This window comes from Macaca thibetana, chromosome 3 (genome assembly GCF_024542745.1).
Source record: "Macaca thibetana thibetana isolate TM-01 chromosome 3, ASM2454274v1, whole genome shotgun sequence".
NCBI lineage: Eukaryota > Metazoa > Chordata > Mammalia > Primates > Cercopithecidae > Macaca > Macaca thibetana.
Genome location: NC_065580.1, coordinates 23307744 through 23323810, shown reverse-complemented (window position 1 = coordinate 23323810; position 16067 = coordinate 23307744). Strand labels below are relative to the sequence as shown.

The 16067-nt window shown below is 40.9% G+C and overlaps 2 protein-coding genes across 3 annotated transcripts in view; one reads left to right on the top strand and one right to left on the bottom strand.

The window, feature by feature from the left end:
* The window catches only part of STMP1 (short transmembrane mitochondrial protein 1), a 360766-nt gene extending 353250 nt beyond the window's left edge, over window positions 1-7516 (top strand). The window contains exons 3-4 of the mRNA XM_050782433.1: window positions 5108-5161; window positions 6436-7516. Coding sequence (XP_050638390.1) covers window positions 5108-5161; window positions 6436-6510 — 129 coding nt within the window. The 3' untranslated portion in view covers window positions 6511-7516. The remainder of the gene's footprint in view (window positions 1-5107; window positions 5162-6435) is intronic.
* Window positions 7517-12516: 5000 nt separating this feature from the next.
* The window catches only part of SLC13A4 (solute carrier family 13 member 4), a 47354-nt gene continuing 43803 nt past the window's right edge, over window positions 12517-16067 (bottom strand). For both annotated transcript variants that reach the window (XM_050782410.1, XM_050782411.1), the window contains exon 16: window positions 12517-13878. In XM_050782410.1, coding sequence (XP_050638367.1) covers window positions 13741-13878 — 138 coding nt within the window. In that variant the 3' untranslated portion in view covers window positions 12517-13740. The remainder of the gene's footprint in view (window positions 13879-16067) is intronic.

Below are 16067 nucleotides of genomic sequence, written 5' to 3'. Positions count from 1 at the left end.
ACAGACATTTTTAATTTTGATGAAGTCCAATTTTTTTTTTTTTTTTTTTTGGTTACTTGTACTTTTGGTGTCATATCTGAGAAAACTGTTTGCCCAGCCCCACTCATGAAGGTTTACGCCTATGATTTCTTCGAAGAGTTTTATAGTTTTAGCTCTTACATTTAGGTTTTTAATCCATTTTGAGTTAATTTTTGTATATAGTGTGTGGTGGGAGTCCAACTTTATTCTTTGCATGTGGATATCCCATTGTCCCAGCACCATTTCTTGAAAAGATTATTCCCAGCACCATTTCTTGGAAAGACTGTTCTTTCCATATTGAGTGCCTTGGCACTCTTGTTGAAAATCACTTGACCATAATAAGCCTTTACGGTGTATTCCTGGGCTCTCCACTCTATTCCATTGATCTTTATTGATCAATAGAAACAATTCAGTCTTGTTTGCTTGCCACCACAGTAATCAGCTTTTCTCTAATAGGTACTTAGTTTTCTTTTAAAAAAAAAATAAATAAATAAAATTACGTTTTTAATTCCTACATCTTTTCATCATCTAGTAGATCCTTGCTTCCTCAGCCTTTTCTGAGTATAGGTACCAGGAGAATGCTTCTCAGGCAGTGCTTTCATCATGTTGCTGCGGGCAAAGAGTAGTCAGTGGCTCCCTACCACAACTGCAGGTGAAGGAAACTCCCCTGCCTCTGTCGCCCAGGCTGGAGTGCAGTGGCGTAATCTCAGCTCACTGTAACCTCTACCTCCTGGGCTCAAGTGATCCTCCCACCACAGCCTCCAGAGTAGCTGGGACTACAGATGTATGCCACCACACTTGGCTAATTTTGCATTTTGTTGGTAGAGATGTAGTTTCACCATGATGCCCAGGCTGGTCTCAAACTCTTGGGCTCAGGCTATCCTCTCGCCTTGTCCTCCCGAAGTGCTGGGATTACAAGCACAGCCATTGTGCCTGGCTGCCCTACCTGCTGTTTGAAGCCCATCATCTAGCCCTGCCCAGCTTTCCATACTTAATTCTCTCCATTCTTTAACTCAAATTCTCTTTTCCAGTCAGGCCTGTTTCTTTTATGCCAGTCATCACATCTCCATTCCCATCTTGTGCCTTGATTTTCCACATTCAGTATTCTTCACATTTCCCTTGCCAGTTGTGTTAGTCCATTTTCACACTACTGATAAAGACATACCCGAGACTGGGTAATTTATATGGGAAAAAGGGTTTAATGGACTTACAGTTCCACATGGCTGGGGAGGCCTCACAATCATGGCAGAAAGCAAGGAGGAGCAAGTCACGTCTTACATGGATGGCAGCAGACAAAGAGAGAGCTTGTACAGAGGAACTCCTCTTTATAAAACCATCAGATCTCATGAGGCTTACTCACTATCATGAGAACAGCATGGGAAATACCTGCCCCCATGATTCAGTTACCTCCCACAACATGTAGGAATTCAAGATGAGATTTGGGTGGGGACACAGCCAAACCATATCACCAGTTTAAATGTGAACACTTAGCATATTTAGAGCCTTTAATATCAACCTGAGGTACATATTTTTCAAGTATGATTTCTTAAAAGAATCACTTCTGTATCATTCATTTTGCCACTTAATGCATGGCCTAGTTCTGATTTTTGGAGCATCTGTTAACATTGAAAATCCTGTGCGGGGTCCTGCCTTCTGTTGTTATACAACTATTTTACCTAGCATTTCTTCCTATTCATCATATAAGTTATCTAAGGGCAGAGATCATTTTTAATCCTTTCATGGGGCTAAATATGAAGTTGATTTTTAGTATATTAAGGTCTGCAGTCCCTTAATCAAAATCTTTAGGGGCCGTATGTATTTGGGAAATCAGATTTCTTTTAGATTTTAGAAAAGTAATAAGCTGCATCATGTACCTCGGTACTTAACACCCCCAGCAGCATCTGGGATAGCACTTTGTAATCAAATGTATTAATATTTTTGCTGTGAGACATATTCTCCAGTGAGGAGGTCTAAGGCAGGATCCTATATTTAAAGATTTCTATTGCTATAGCAAAAAATGATTATTCACACTAAAATGTGATAATGACTATAAATAGTCTGCTGTTAGTTCAGGTCAGGTATGCTTTTGTTACCAAATGAGTTATGATGTAATGTAGTTTGGATTGAGTTGGGTTTCAGAATTGTGGATAATGGATTGTGGAGCTTCACTGATTCTTAGTGTACTCTCTATTTATAGAGCTGACAATGCAATTCTTCTGTTGTGTACTGTTCTGTGCCAGTCTAGACTTCCCTTTTGAGGCTCTTAGCTCCAGCATCTTCTTCCCATCTATTTTTCCTGTACACTACTTTCCTCATCTCAGTCCTCTGTTTTCAAACTTGCAGTGTTGTACCATTAATTGTCCCCAATGTTCCTGTGAAAAGAAGCTACTTTTTCATACCCGTAAAGTCTCAAAATTATTGCAGAGAGGGTGTGATAGTAATGCACTTAGTATTGAGCTTGGGAAGAAGGCATTGCACTCCTTATGCCACAGTCTTCTCTACAGGGAATACTAACAGGTGACCATGTAGGGGAAGCAGGGCATTGTGATGGCATTCACCTGACAGAACTACTGATGAGGTTTCCAGGTCTTGGCCTGGAAGAAGTTAGGCATTCTTGGCCTACCACGAGGTTTCAGACTCATCCAAGACCTCCTATAATCTGACTCCAGTCTAACCTCTCAGACTGAGTCACTGTTCCTCAGATTTAGGGGTTTTTTTTGTGTGTAAACATGCCTATTGACCATCCCATGAACAACATACTGTATATGCTTTTCTGGCTTCATGCATTTTTCCCTTAGTGACACTTTTCTTGTGTATTTAATCTTACAGTCCCCCTTTGGTAGATCCGGTAGTATTCGGAAACATTTCTCTTAGTGACATTTTTCTTGTGTATTTAATCTTAAAAGACCCCTTTGGTAGATCTGGTAGTATTCTGAAACTGGAATTGGATATGATTTGTTTAGAGGCTTATGGTTTTTGTTTTGTGTTGTGTTTTAAAATAATCATGAGTTTTTCATGTGCCCTGATGCCTGGCGAAGTTGCCAAAATGAAGCCACGTTAGACATGCCACATTTGTTTAGAGACAGATATGGTAAGAACTAGGAATCTTAGAATGTTGGAGCTGGACATTACATTGTGAGTATAATGTTTTATAAATCAGGAAGCTCAAATCAGCAAAGCTCCAGAGAGGTTAAGTGTCTTGCTTTAGGCACACTGCCTGATAGTGGTGGAACCGAACTCGATTATTTCTTTTGAAAGTTTTAAAATCCCATGTTTTTTCTTTTTGGTGTTAGAGCTAATACTTTCATTTGTTTTTTTTTTTTTTCTCTTCTTTTAAGCAAATTTAATACTCCTTCTGGATTTGGAAAACCTCTTCCTAACTGGTTTCAACCCATAGGAGAAAAAAATCATTCTGCTTCAAGGTGCAACATTGGTAAAAGTAGGATTTTGCAGGCCATATCTGATTAATCAAATGATCAGAATGGTCTATGATTAGAGATTAGATAGCCTCTTCTATGTTTTTTATTGCTAATAACAAACCAATTTAAATTATGCTTTTGGTGTTTCAAGCTTAGTAAGTTTAAAGCGTACTAAGAACTCAGCTGCATTCTGTTCCCCTATGTGCATCTCCAACTTGAAGATAAGGTTCAGTCACGCCATGTGTGATTGATGGTGTTAAGTGCCACACTTTATTTTTTTAAAACCTCTCTGCTGTGTATTGATTGAATAAAAGCAACACTGATTAAAGAAAATGATGAAAAAAATTCATGCTAGTTTGAATTTATAAAATGAAAAATTAAGCTCCAGATGGAGCCTCTTAATTACCAGAGGAAAACAGGGAATTATTATCATTAAAACTCAAAGCTGAGGAGCCTTGGCCCTTTTGGGTATATCTAAATTTCATGAACCAGTTTTTGTTTAGGAAAATAGTCACCAAATGGGATAAATATTTAAAGTTTTCTAAATGTTGCACCTGTCTCTTGTCACTGTGTTTCCCACCGACCTTAAATATTCTGCCAGACTGTACCTGTTAGCATGTTAGACTGTACCTGTGGCAGAGTGCTAAGCCATATGTGCTCTCAGTGGTGTGTCAGAGTTTTCTCTTCTTTTCTGTCATCACATATTTTAGTTTTTGAGTGTGAAGCTAATGTAGATTGTCTTGTCCTCCTTGTTGTGAATGTCCTTGGAGAAGTCCCTTTCCATCCTGGGCCTCAAGGTCCTCTGTTTGAACTATGAAGAGATTGTAAACTGTGAAGAGTCCCTTCATTCTCTGAGATCCTATGATTTGGCTGAATATTTATTTATTTATTTTGAGATGGAGTCTTGCTCTGTCTCCCAGGCTGGAGTGCAGTGGCATGATCTCAGCTCACTGCAACCTCTGCCTCCCGGTTTCAAGTGATTCTCCTGCCTCAGCCTCCCGAGTAGCTGGAATTACAGGTGTGAGCCACCCCGCCTGGCTAATTTTTGTATTTTTAGTAGAGATGAAGTTTCACCATGTTGGCCAGGCTGGTCTCAAACTCCTGACCTCAAGTGATCCACCACTTTGGCCTCCCAAAGTGCTGGGATTATAGGTGTGAGCCTCTGTGCCCGGCCTTGAGTGAATACTTTAAAAAGTATTTTTATAGTATAACTTTTATGAATAACTTTTATTTGATTTGAAAAGGAATAACAATATCCATAACCAAAAAAAGACAAAAAATTGCAGCATTCCACAAGAAAAATCTGAACTTTGGCTTGAGTTTCCAGAACTTGTAGTCAAGTATTTATGTGAGTTGTGAGGGGATAAGAGAATTTAGGGTAGATTTATACAGTGTTACCATTTATTATTTTTTGCGGTTTTATTTTTTTCTTACATTTGGTTGGTGTCACCATTTATTCTTTTGTATACTCTTTAGCCTCTGGAGAGGGCATCTCTGTGTTTATAGAAGAAAAATGTGACTCTCATGTTGTACACAGCCCTAGACTGGACATTAAGGTCTTCTAACTGTCCTAGGCTTCTTAGGAAGATACTGTCTTCGTATTTTAATTTGGAATCATACTGGCACAGGACTCGGTATGCACTGTAACTCTTACTATTCTATTTTTTCAGCTTGGATTTACATTGGGCAACGTGGTTGGAATGTATCTGGCTCAGAACTATGACGTAAGTGGCCATATCCATGACTGCCTTGATTCCATGTAACTGTTTTAGAGTGACTTTTCTTTGTTTGAGGTAAGGTGTGACTTCCAGCATAAATGAGGTCCATAGGGCTGAGGCAAACTCCTGAATATTGAGAATGGTTTGCCATTGTTTGAAAAAGTAATACAGCTCATGAAACATCTGTCCTCTTCCGTATCACCACAAGAGGGAAAAATCCCTTCAGTTCAGCTGGGCTCATGAAGATCCTTAGCTGTGGCTTGTTAGCTCAGAGTAATATTAAGTTGGGCTCTTAAAATTCTTAGGGAAATCATGTGATAAGTGAGAATTTAAAGATTAATTGGATAATATTTTCAGCCCCACTACCCAGTAGTAGCGATGACTTAGAATTTTGCAGATGCATCTGGGTAGGGGGACTGAAAAATATAGATCTGTATTCCATCTTCAAAATTCTAAGGGTAGCACATTTGAGGACAGAGTTTTGTGAAGTTGTATTAACCTCGCTTTATAGATGGCGATGTTGAAAACCAGGTGGTACAGCAGCCTACGAATGGGGATTCTGGACAGGTGTTTGAAAAAGACAAGCAAGGGAAACACGATATTGATTTGTTTTGTTGTAAAGCTTTTTGTATGACAAAGGGAATTCCTTTGTCAACCTTTGTTTGAGTCATATAGTTTTCTAGGCAAAGGCTATATTATGTCACATTTATTGTTTATACTCACAACCTTTACTTGGCACCAGATCGAGTGGAAGTGGGTATACAAAAGTAGAAGTGGCTTTCAGAGAGGAGCATACTTATCTGACAACTTCTGATATCTTTCTATGCAGTTATGAGGCTAAGAAATACCACTCTTGGCCGGGTTTAGTGGCTCACGCCTGTAATCCTAGCACTTTGGGAGGCCGAGGTGGGCAGATTGCTTGAGCTCAGGAGTTTGAGACCAGCCTGGGCAATGTGGCAAAAGCCCATCTTTACAAAAAATAAAAAATTAGCCAGGCGTGGTGGCATGTCCGTGGTCCCAACTACTTGCGGGACTGGGGCGGGAAGGATCGCTTGAGCTCTGGAGGTCAATCCTGCAGTGACCTATGTTTGCACCATTGCGCTCCAGCCTGAGCGACAGAGACCCTATCTCAAAAAAGAAAGCAAAAAGAACCACTGTTTAGGAGATCTCTTTCGGAGGAAGATAAAAGCTTGTAAAACCATTTATCTTTGGAGGAAAAGAAGTACAAGAATATTGATTAGGTAGATGCAAAATTATAATAATCTTTTTTCTCTTTAAAGATACCAAACCTGGCTAAAAAACTTGAAGAAATTAAAAAGGACTTGGATGCCAAGAAGAAACCCCCTAGTGCATGAGACTGCCTCCAGCACTGCCTTCGGGATACACTGATTCTACTGCTCTTGAGGGCCTCCTTTACCATCTGAACCAAAAGCTTTTGTTTTCGACTCCAGCCTCAGCACTTCTCTTCTTTGCTAGACCCTGTGTTTTTTGCTTTAGAGCAAGCAAAATGGGGCCCCAATTTGAGAACTACCCTACATTTCCAACATACTCACCTCTTCCCATATTCCCTTTCCAACTGCATGGGAGGTTCTAAGACTGGAATTCTGGTGCTAGATTAGTAAACATGACTTTTAATGAGTAGCGTCTTCTTTATTGTTTGCGATTTTTACTACCTTTTGTCAAGAGAAAAACAGATGAGTTTTGTATAGCTGGTCAGATACAAATAATAGTGACTTCACAGTTTAGCAATTATAATGGGTACTTTTTAAACATTTGGTACTAAATTATGTTGCTACAAAGTAATTAAAATTAATATCTAGAGCTAGTTTTTGGTGAATTATTCATTTATTTTGTACTGCTGTTAGGCAGCTCTGTAGTTGCTAATTTAACCAATGAGTCAATTTGCTGTTCATTAACTAAGAAATGATTCTGAGAATCCTGTCAGGAATTGGGGAATGAAAAAATATGCAAAATAATGGTCTTTGTCCCAGTAGAGTTCGTAGTCTATTTAGTGTGCATGTTTTTCCTTAATGATGTATTTGATCTGACTTTTCCTTCTCAGAAGAATCATACTTGGGATTACAGGTACATTTGATGTTATGTGATGGATAAGTGAAAAGTTTTTAAAGGAGATTTTATACCTTTTCACATTAAAAAAGGTATTTGTACTATTACTTTGTAGTGATTCTCTTAAGAAAAAATGTAGCCCAAATGTATAGTAAAATCAGCAGCTCAAGAAGAATTTCTGCTTCTCTTTGTAGTTGATGCTTTGTTTTATCCTGCAGTCAGAAATTCCCTGTATTTGTCAAATGTATAATCAGCTTGTATTGTTTTTAAATTTAAAAAAAATTGAATAATTAACTTTTCCCACAGGACAAGATACAAAAGTAATTTCACGTAAAGGGCCTTTCCCACCCCTGTTCTCTGGCTCCTGGCTCCTCTTTGACAAATTACTGTTACCACTTTGCCTTATACTTTTGAGAAAGAGTCTGTGCCTAAACAAACATGTGTAACACAAATAGTAACTATACACAGAGGTCTGACCCTCGCTTCTTTTTTTTTTAATGGAGATCATTCTATATCAGCAAGTAAGTAGCAAGGAACCTCATTCTTTTTTTGACTGCCTAATATTTTTTTGAATAGATACAACATAATTGATTTAATCTGCTACTGGTGAATGCTTAGGTTGTTCTTTTGCTGTTACAATGATAACCTCATTCCTAATGTTATTAAACATATCGATTCAGGATAGAGCTATAAGATAAAGTCCTAAAAGTATAGTTTAGACTAAATATAAATACCCATTTCATTAGCTGTTTTGTTTCAGAGGGCTTGTTGAGCAGCTTCACTAATAATGCCATTTTTGAAGACATGGCAGGTTCAGAATCAATACATTGGCAGAATTGTGCAGAGCATCTTTTTTCAGACAGTAATGACACTGATTCTGTATGTGATAAAGTGATTCTGCTTCTCTTTGACGAGTTGCATCTCTCCTACATGGAAGTAAGTTTTATTCCTGTCAAGGTTGTCTTTGTGTGTGAGACAGATTAGGATTAAATTATGGTTTGACTTTTCTTAGCAGCGTGATCATGGGCAAGTGGCTTATTCTTTTTTTTTTTTTTTTTTAAGTTTTTTTTTTTTTTTTTTCCCAAGACAGAATCTCACTCTGCTGCCCAGGCTGGAGTGCAGTGGCACAGTCTCAGCTCACTGCATCCCCTTCTTCCTGGGTTCAAGTGATTCTCGGGCTGCAGCCTCCCAAGTAGCTGGGATTACAGGTGCCTGCCACCACACCTGGCTAATTTTTGTATTTTTAGTAACGACGAGGTTTCACCATGTTGGCCAAACTGGTCTCGAACTCCTGGCCTCAAGTGATCTGCCCACTTCAGCCTCCCAAAGTGCTGGGATTACATGCATGAGCCACTGTGCCCAGCTTTTTTAAACTTTTAGGTTCATTTAATAGGTAAATTGTGTGTCAGAGGGGTTTGTAGCTTATTCTTTCAGAAACTCTGGCATTATCTGTAGATGTGGACGTAAATATCCACCTCATGGGGTTTTCATAAAAAAATTATTGAGATAATGTATGTAATGTTGCACAGTGCTTTGCAGACTATCTAATAAATAGTAGCTATTAGTACAAACTTGTTGCTTTTTGGCTAGTTCTGCAGTCACTTTTGGAATCAGCTTATGAACCACACAAAAAATTTGTCATTATTCTGTAGTCACTGTTTTTGATACTGATGAAAATTTACAGTATCCACCTGGATCATACCATCTGGCTCACAAGATTTGATCTTGAATTGTTAGCGCAATGAACTAGAGCCCCAAAGGATGAAGGTTTACCTTGTGGGTATTAAAAATGCTAGAAGCTTAGAAAGCTGTTTCCAAAGGGAGATTCCTTGTTACCAACCATGATAGCATTGCTATGGTGTATGTGGTCTCCCAGAGTGGCTGCTTTGGGATGGGAGGTCACTTAGCTATTAGAAGTTAGGTCTCTTTGTATTATACCTTATAAACAAGGCTCATTTGGACTTAGGGCTTCCCTTAGGGGTGACACTTAACCTTGCCAAGGAGATCATTTCTACTAGTGGGATCCATCCAGCAGATCAGTTCTTAAGTTCAGCTTCATCATGTGTACTGCTACACAGTGCAGGCTGACTTCGCATTCACCATTCAGATGCCCTCTCCTAGTTTTATGTTCTTGGCAGCAATGAAAAGGACCTCAGAGTTCTCAGGCAAGATGATCTTCACTGAGCTATATGTTGGAGGAACCCAGAACCATCATGGTTTTAGGGTGCAGTTGAAAATCCTTGCTGTGAATGGGGTTTGTGACACTGAAAGTTACCCCTTCCCTGGGAATTTTGTGGGAACCCTTGCCACACAAATCAATGGAGCGGTGGGAAGAAGCACCACAAGATATGCCTTTTTTTTTCCTTTAAAAAATGTTTGAAAACTCCTACTAATATGGGTAGGAAAACTTCTGCCACATCTGATCATAAAATGAGAGTTGCTCAAAATACTAGTGCAGATCACTCTGACATGTGAAATACAAGACTTCAGGATTGGTGCTGGAAACTTAATAAATACAGTGAACTTGAAAAGCTTATCCCTAAACTGTAATCCTCCCAAACAAAACAAAAACAAAGCAAGAAAAAAAAACCCTTATTTAAAATTGTCAAAAGAGGCTGAATTTTTTGAAGTTACCGAAATTATATCTTTAGACCTTTCTTCTGATTTGGTATTTTATGTATTTAAGCAGTTACCTGATTCTGATTTAAAGGAGCAATTTTATTTCTTCTTTTCTAACTCATTTACCCAATGAGTTTGTGTGACTGTAGAGAAAAGTAGGCTGTGTGGTTTTTCTAGTTGTCTATACACGTTGCCTCATAGAGCATATGTACACATGTGTAATGTTTTCATTTCCACTAAGCCGTTCACTCCCTAGATACTATGCTGGTGTTTGTTTTTCTGCTGAGGTCTCCCACATTTTTAATGCCTTTCTGAGTTACTCCTCCTGAAGGAACGTTATATACTGTACTGGAAGCAAATGAGGCTTTTCTTAAACTTCCAGTCTTGGGTTTTGCATGTAGCATTTCCATTCCTTACAGATGAATGAGTTCTTTTTTTCCCTATTGACTATTAGGGCTTTGCCTTATGGAAAGGAATAGGGTGGTGAAGGGAAAATATTTTGAGATCTTGCCTGGTCTTAATAGGGAGTTTGTGACACTTAGATTTTCAAGTGTTCAGTTTATACCTTTCCCAAATCTGGTTGCAGTGTATTTAGTCAAGCATTGAAGACCTAACATATGGCATGTTTTGCAAGGCACAGGGAAAGAAAAATGAACTGAGAACAGCGAGACCTTCTGGAAATTCCCAGAGTGGGACGCTGCAAACCCTGGGTCCTGGGCCTGCCTGAATCACAGCCTCAGTGGGAGGATCTTATGAAAGGTACAGTGCTGTTGCATCATCTTACACAATTGTACAGGACTGGGACCAAAAAAGGTGCCACGTAAATAGTGCATGCAGTTGTGTTCAGTGTTCGTTCAGTGAGGACAGCCCCACTGAGCTACCTGTGTACTCAGGTGGTCTCGGTTCCCTTTGTGTTCTCATGGTTTTGAGTTTCTTGCTGTCCTGAGGTGATTCTAGTGTTTAGAGACTTTTTCAAATACCGCGGACCCCAAATGTGAAGCCAACTACCTCATTTATTGTATAGCTGAACAAACAGATTTGTTCTGACGTTGGAAGGAAAACTAGCTGCTTTTTATTTATTAAAAGATGGTACATGAGTGTTTGTGATATGTAAATATTAATGTGAAAGATTGTGTACCATGTACTTTATGTCTGACTTAATGGAACTTCAAAGGCAACTTTAAGCAAATTTGATAAAGAATTTACTTAACAATAAGATGCAACTATACTTAGTGACTTTGACTCACAGTTTCATCATCCACAAAATATTAGAAGGTAAAATTAAATTATATTTGCAAGAGACACAAGACTATTAAGGAGGGCTAGAAGTTATCCAACAGTGGAATGATTTAGATGACAAGGAGTTATTAATCATATCTGCCATTTCCTGTCACTGGAATGGGCAACCTTGCTTGGCTTGAATCTCCAGTTCTGGGAAAGAACAGAGAGCAGTTAGTAGACCAGACTGAAATAAACGCTCTTTCTAAATTGGCTAGTTGAATGCATTCATTACTCGGAGCACCTGGCAGCAGTTGCTGGCACAGCTTTCCCTTCAGGAGTGAGTCAGGTTCTCACATAGTTGAATACTGGCCAGTAATTCTAAGTCCACTTAATTCTAAATCAACTTTTCTTTCTCTTTTTACTTATACTCCCAGAATCTTACTGATTATCTACACCTTTGTCCTACTATCTGACTTAAGGGCAAAGGATCTGCATTCTGTGATGGGTCATAAATGTGATGTTTGGCTCTTCTGATAATAAGATTAACACCCTGACTCTTTTGAAAATTTAAAGCAAATGACTTTAGAGATGTTGGCTGGATCAAATCAGCTGTAGCTTACCTAACATTGGTATTTCATTTGGGCTTGTGAGGTCTTAACTATTACATTGGACAAATAATTTTGGTCTAACTCACAGGGCAGAAGCACTAATGTTCCTGTTAACCCTGGTCAGTCACATTCTGTGGTTGGAGCAGATGTGTGAGGTTGTTTCTTTTGCTCCAAAATAAACTTTACAACTCACGGATGCTTGATCAATTAAGGGAGTGATTTTATAGATAAATTATTATGGGAAAACTGCACGTGCTATCAATAGTAACTTAAAATCACTTAAAACAGTGCAGTAATTGTAGGGGACTCCCTTTCCCCTAAGACATATTTAGCAAGCAACTGATGGTAGAAATAAAAAAATCTGTAATGCCAACAAACTAGAGGGATTGAGAGCTATAGCCAGTCATGTAGCAAGGATATCTATCATGGAGAAAATGGCATGATCTTCAGGAGGAGAAAGAAGCCTTGATTTCCAGACAGCTTTTTTCTCATGGGACACATTTATTGAGCACTTACAGCTTACTACATTGTAGAAGTTGCTGGGGGATTTCAAGAGGCATAGACAGCTCTTCTCCCTCAAGGGGCTCATGTAGGGATGTGTAGGAAGTGACAGATGTGTTTGGACCATTGGCTACTACTTAGTACTTTGTTTTCTCAGGAACAAACTACTTATTATATCCAGAAGCAAGCCAGTGTAATATAATAATAGTGCTGTGGTCTTAATTATAGTTTTGGTGTCCCTTATAAGACTGGTAGGAAAGTTTTCCCTCCCTCCCAAAACTTAACCAAGGCAATAGATTTGTGGTTAGTGACAGGTGGAGAGAGAGATGTTAATCTCAATGTATCTTCTTTCTTGACTTCTCTTTCCTTTTTTTTTTTTTTTTTTTTTTGAGACGGAGCCTCGCTCTGTCGCCCAGGCTGGAGTGCAATGGTGCGATCTCAGCTCACTGCAGCCTCTGCCTCCACCGCACCCGGCCGACTTCCCTTTCCTTTGACTAATAGAACAACACCAGCCTTTTTCTGAAAGGGAACACTATATCTTTACGGGAATTTGGTGCCAAGGTAAAGGGGAGCCATTGAAGAGAGATGCTTAACAGGGAATCAAAGTAGTGATGAAAGAGTACTGATTGCTATGAAGAAGACCTACTAAGAACGCCTTCTTGTGGAGGGAACTTAGGATAGAAGCACTTAAGAGAAAGGAGCTGATGGCCGGGCATGGTGGCTCATGCCTGTAATCCTAACACTTTGGGAGGCTGAGTCAGGTGGATCACCTGAGGTCAGGAGTTGGAGACCAGCCTGGCCAACATGGTGAAACCCCATCTCTACTAAAAATACAAAAAACTAGCTGGGCATGGTAGCACGTGCCTGTAATCCCAGCTACTCAGGAGGCTGAGACAGGAGAATCGCTTGAACCTGGGAGGTGGAGGTTGCAGTGAGCTGAGATCGTGTCACTGCACTCCAGCTTGGGCAACAGAACAAGACTCCATCTCCAAAAAAAAAAAAAAAAAAAGAGCAAGAGAAAGGAGCTGACAATTAGGTTTCAAGTTCTGGGTGAGGTTTCCCCCAAAAAAGATGTCACTGGTTTCACTCTGCCTTGGTAGGATGGCTTGGGTATCTTCCACTCCTAAGAAGGTATTAAAAATAACATAAAACCTAGTGAGTTTGCACGGCTTAGCCTCTGAAGGCAAGTAAGACAGGCCTTCTTTTCCTGTCTTCAGAATGAATGGATTACAAACACTAGATACAATTTTAGGTTTTCTTTGTCTTCTTTTTTTAACTTAATTTTTATTTTCTTTTTCTGTGAGCCTATGGTTGTATTGAAACTTTAGGTTTTCTTGAGCTGTGGTGCTGAGGGCGAGAAGAAGACACTAACAGCTAAGCATGTGTTTGTGGTTGTTGGAGGATTCCTGCAGTTCGCTTGAGGTGGTGGAATCTTCTGTTGGAGGGATGCCCTCCGGCGTGGGTCTGGGGTTGTGTGCTCCTGGTGGTCCTAGTGGTTTTCTTTGCCTGTGGTCCAGATTCTGCTGGGTACTGGCAGCTCCTGTGGTTGGGCCAGTTTGTGTACTTGCATTAGGCTTGATCAGTGATGTTGCTGACCCTCGCCCATACTGGGTAAGTGTCCAGGTGGAAGAGGCTAACTCCCCAGGTGTTGATGGCTACCATTACTATCACCAATCCAATAACGTTGACTCCCAGGCCAGCTTTCACCTACAGGACACAAACCAGCACACCCTAGTCACTCTGACCAGCAGCAGCACAGATCCCCAAGTCCCCCTTCTGCTCCCGCAGCCTATGCCTTGTGGCCCAGATTAGTTCCCAGTGCTGTCTGGTGTGCTCTAGCATTGCCTTGTAGGGTGCACAGGACTGTGGTAGGGCGGGAAGGGGACAGTTAGAGTCATGTCCACTTCATGCTCACAGCACTCTCACTAGGTTTCAAGTGGAAGCCTAGAAGGTGTGTTAATTACTTGGAACACCCACTCTACGGAACGTGAAGAGGTATTTCTGCAGCTCACTCTTAGGGAAATGTGCTGAACAAAACTAGCCAGATCTCTGTAAAGCAGGAACTTCTCAGCCCCTATGCGCCAATACAGGGAACTTGTAGGAGGGGCTATATTACATGAAGCCTTTGCTACTGTTACCTTTTTTTAAGGAACAGCTTGTGGAAACAGAGTACCTTGAGTTCACCTGGGGAAACAGTTCAGCTGCCTCTGCTCAGCTCTTCCTCAGGAAGGAGACACAGGTGTGCTAGCTGGAGTGGGGCCTTTGCGTCTTTCCTCTGAGGGAATTACACCTCAGTGACTGACCCTTTTCACTTCTGCCTTGACATTGACACTCACAGGTGAAGTGGGGGAGGTGAGGGATGATGGGCTGGCAGAGCCAGATGGAAAAATGTGTCCTGTAAGGATAGCTGGCACCCTCCCAATGAGTAACCAGGCATACAGCGTGTAGCCAAAACAAGTCACTAGCTGGCATTAAGTTGGGAAAATTGCAAGGGGAAAATGGATACTGGGAAATTGTTTCAAGCAAATGGCTAGGCATGTCCTCTCTCTCCTGCTGTCTGGTGAGGGTCCCCTGGGCATTTTGGCATGGTGGACAGTCCATGTTTCCCCACAGGTGAAAGGGCAGGTTCTAGCAGGGCTAAATTAAGGAGTGTTAGAGTTGAAAGGGACCCCATGGAGCATCCAGCTGGAGCCTCGTCATTTAGCAGATGAGGAAACTGAAGTCAAGGTCGTGCCCAAGCTGGGAATAGAACCCAAGACTGGCTCACTTCTTGCCACCTGGTACCTTTGAAAATTACTGCCTCTGATCATTTGATTCCCGTGTAGAAAGCCAGAGGTCAGTGGTGGGGACACACAGCAGAAGAAGCGGGAGATAGGAGAGCTGGGGTAGAGCTCAGTGTGAGCAGACTGAGGGTTACTCAGTAAGATGGGAGGGGAGAGGGATGACTGGGACACCCCATTCCAGGAAGTATCACGGATGACTTAGATGAGCAGTTTGAATAGTCAAAAGGACCTGAATAGGCTGGGTGCAGTGGCTCACACCTGTAATCCCAGCACTTTGGGAGGCCAAGGCAGGCTAATCACTTGAAGCCAGGAGTTCAAGACCACCTGACCAACATGGTGAAACCCCATTTCTACTAAAAATACAAAACTTAGCTGGGTGTGGTGGCGCACACCTGTAGTCCAAGTTACTCTGGAGGCTGAGGCATGAGAATCACTTGAACCCAGGAGGCAGAGGTTGCAGTGAGCTGACATTGCGCCACTGCACTCCAGCCTGGGTGACAGAGTGAGATTCTGTCTCAAAAAAAAAAAAAAAAGGACCTGAATATCTGCCACCAGCCTGAAACTTCTTTCTTTCCTCTATTGCTTTACAGGGCTGCGACAACAAGTTTGGCTCCCATGAAAAAAAAATTGTAAGACCATCAGTAATTTGTATCAGTGTTTTCCATCCTCTCCTCTACCCCCTCAGCCCTGGATATTAAGTATAGCAGCATAGTATACATAGTATAGTGTATAGGTAGAGGAGCAGAAGGTAGATAGACCTAACACTAAAGTCAGCAGCAAAATATCTCAAAGCCATCGTTTGTGAGCCCAGCTGAAAATGAAAATGAATGGTGGATGCTTCATTTTCCATTGTTGCTTCAGGGGTTTCTTGCCTGGGGGGTGAGTTGAGCAGAAGAATCCTGTTTTCTCAAAATACCTTTCACCCTATGTTCATACACTTTCTCATTCTCATCTTTCTGTGAATAAACCAGTAGCTTTCTCAATGAATGTCTCCACTGGCCTAATGAAGAAACGAAGGCAAAACTTTGCGCAGGCTCATGCCTTCTGGAACTGGGCAACAGCCTGTGTGTTCCAGCTTTCTCTACCTAGGTACCCACTTCTTTCCAGGGAAGG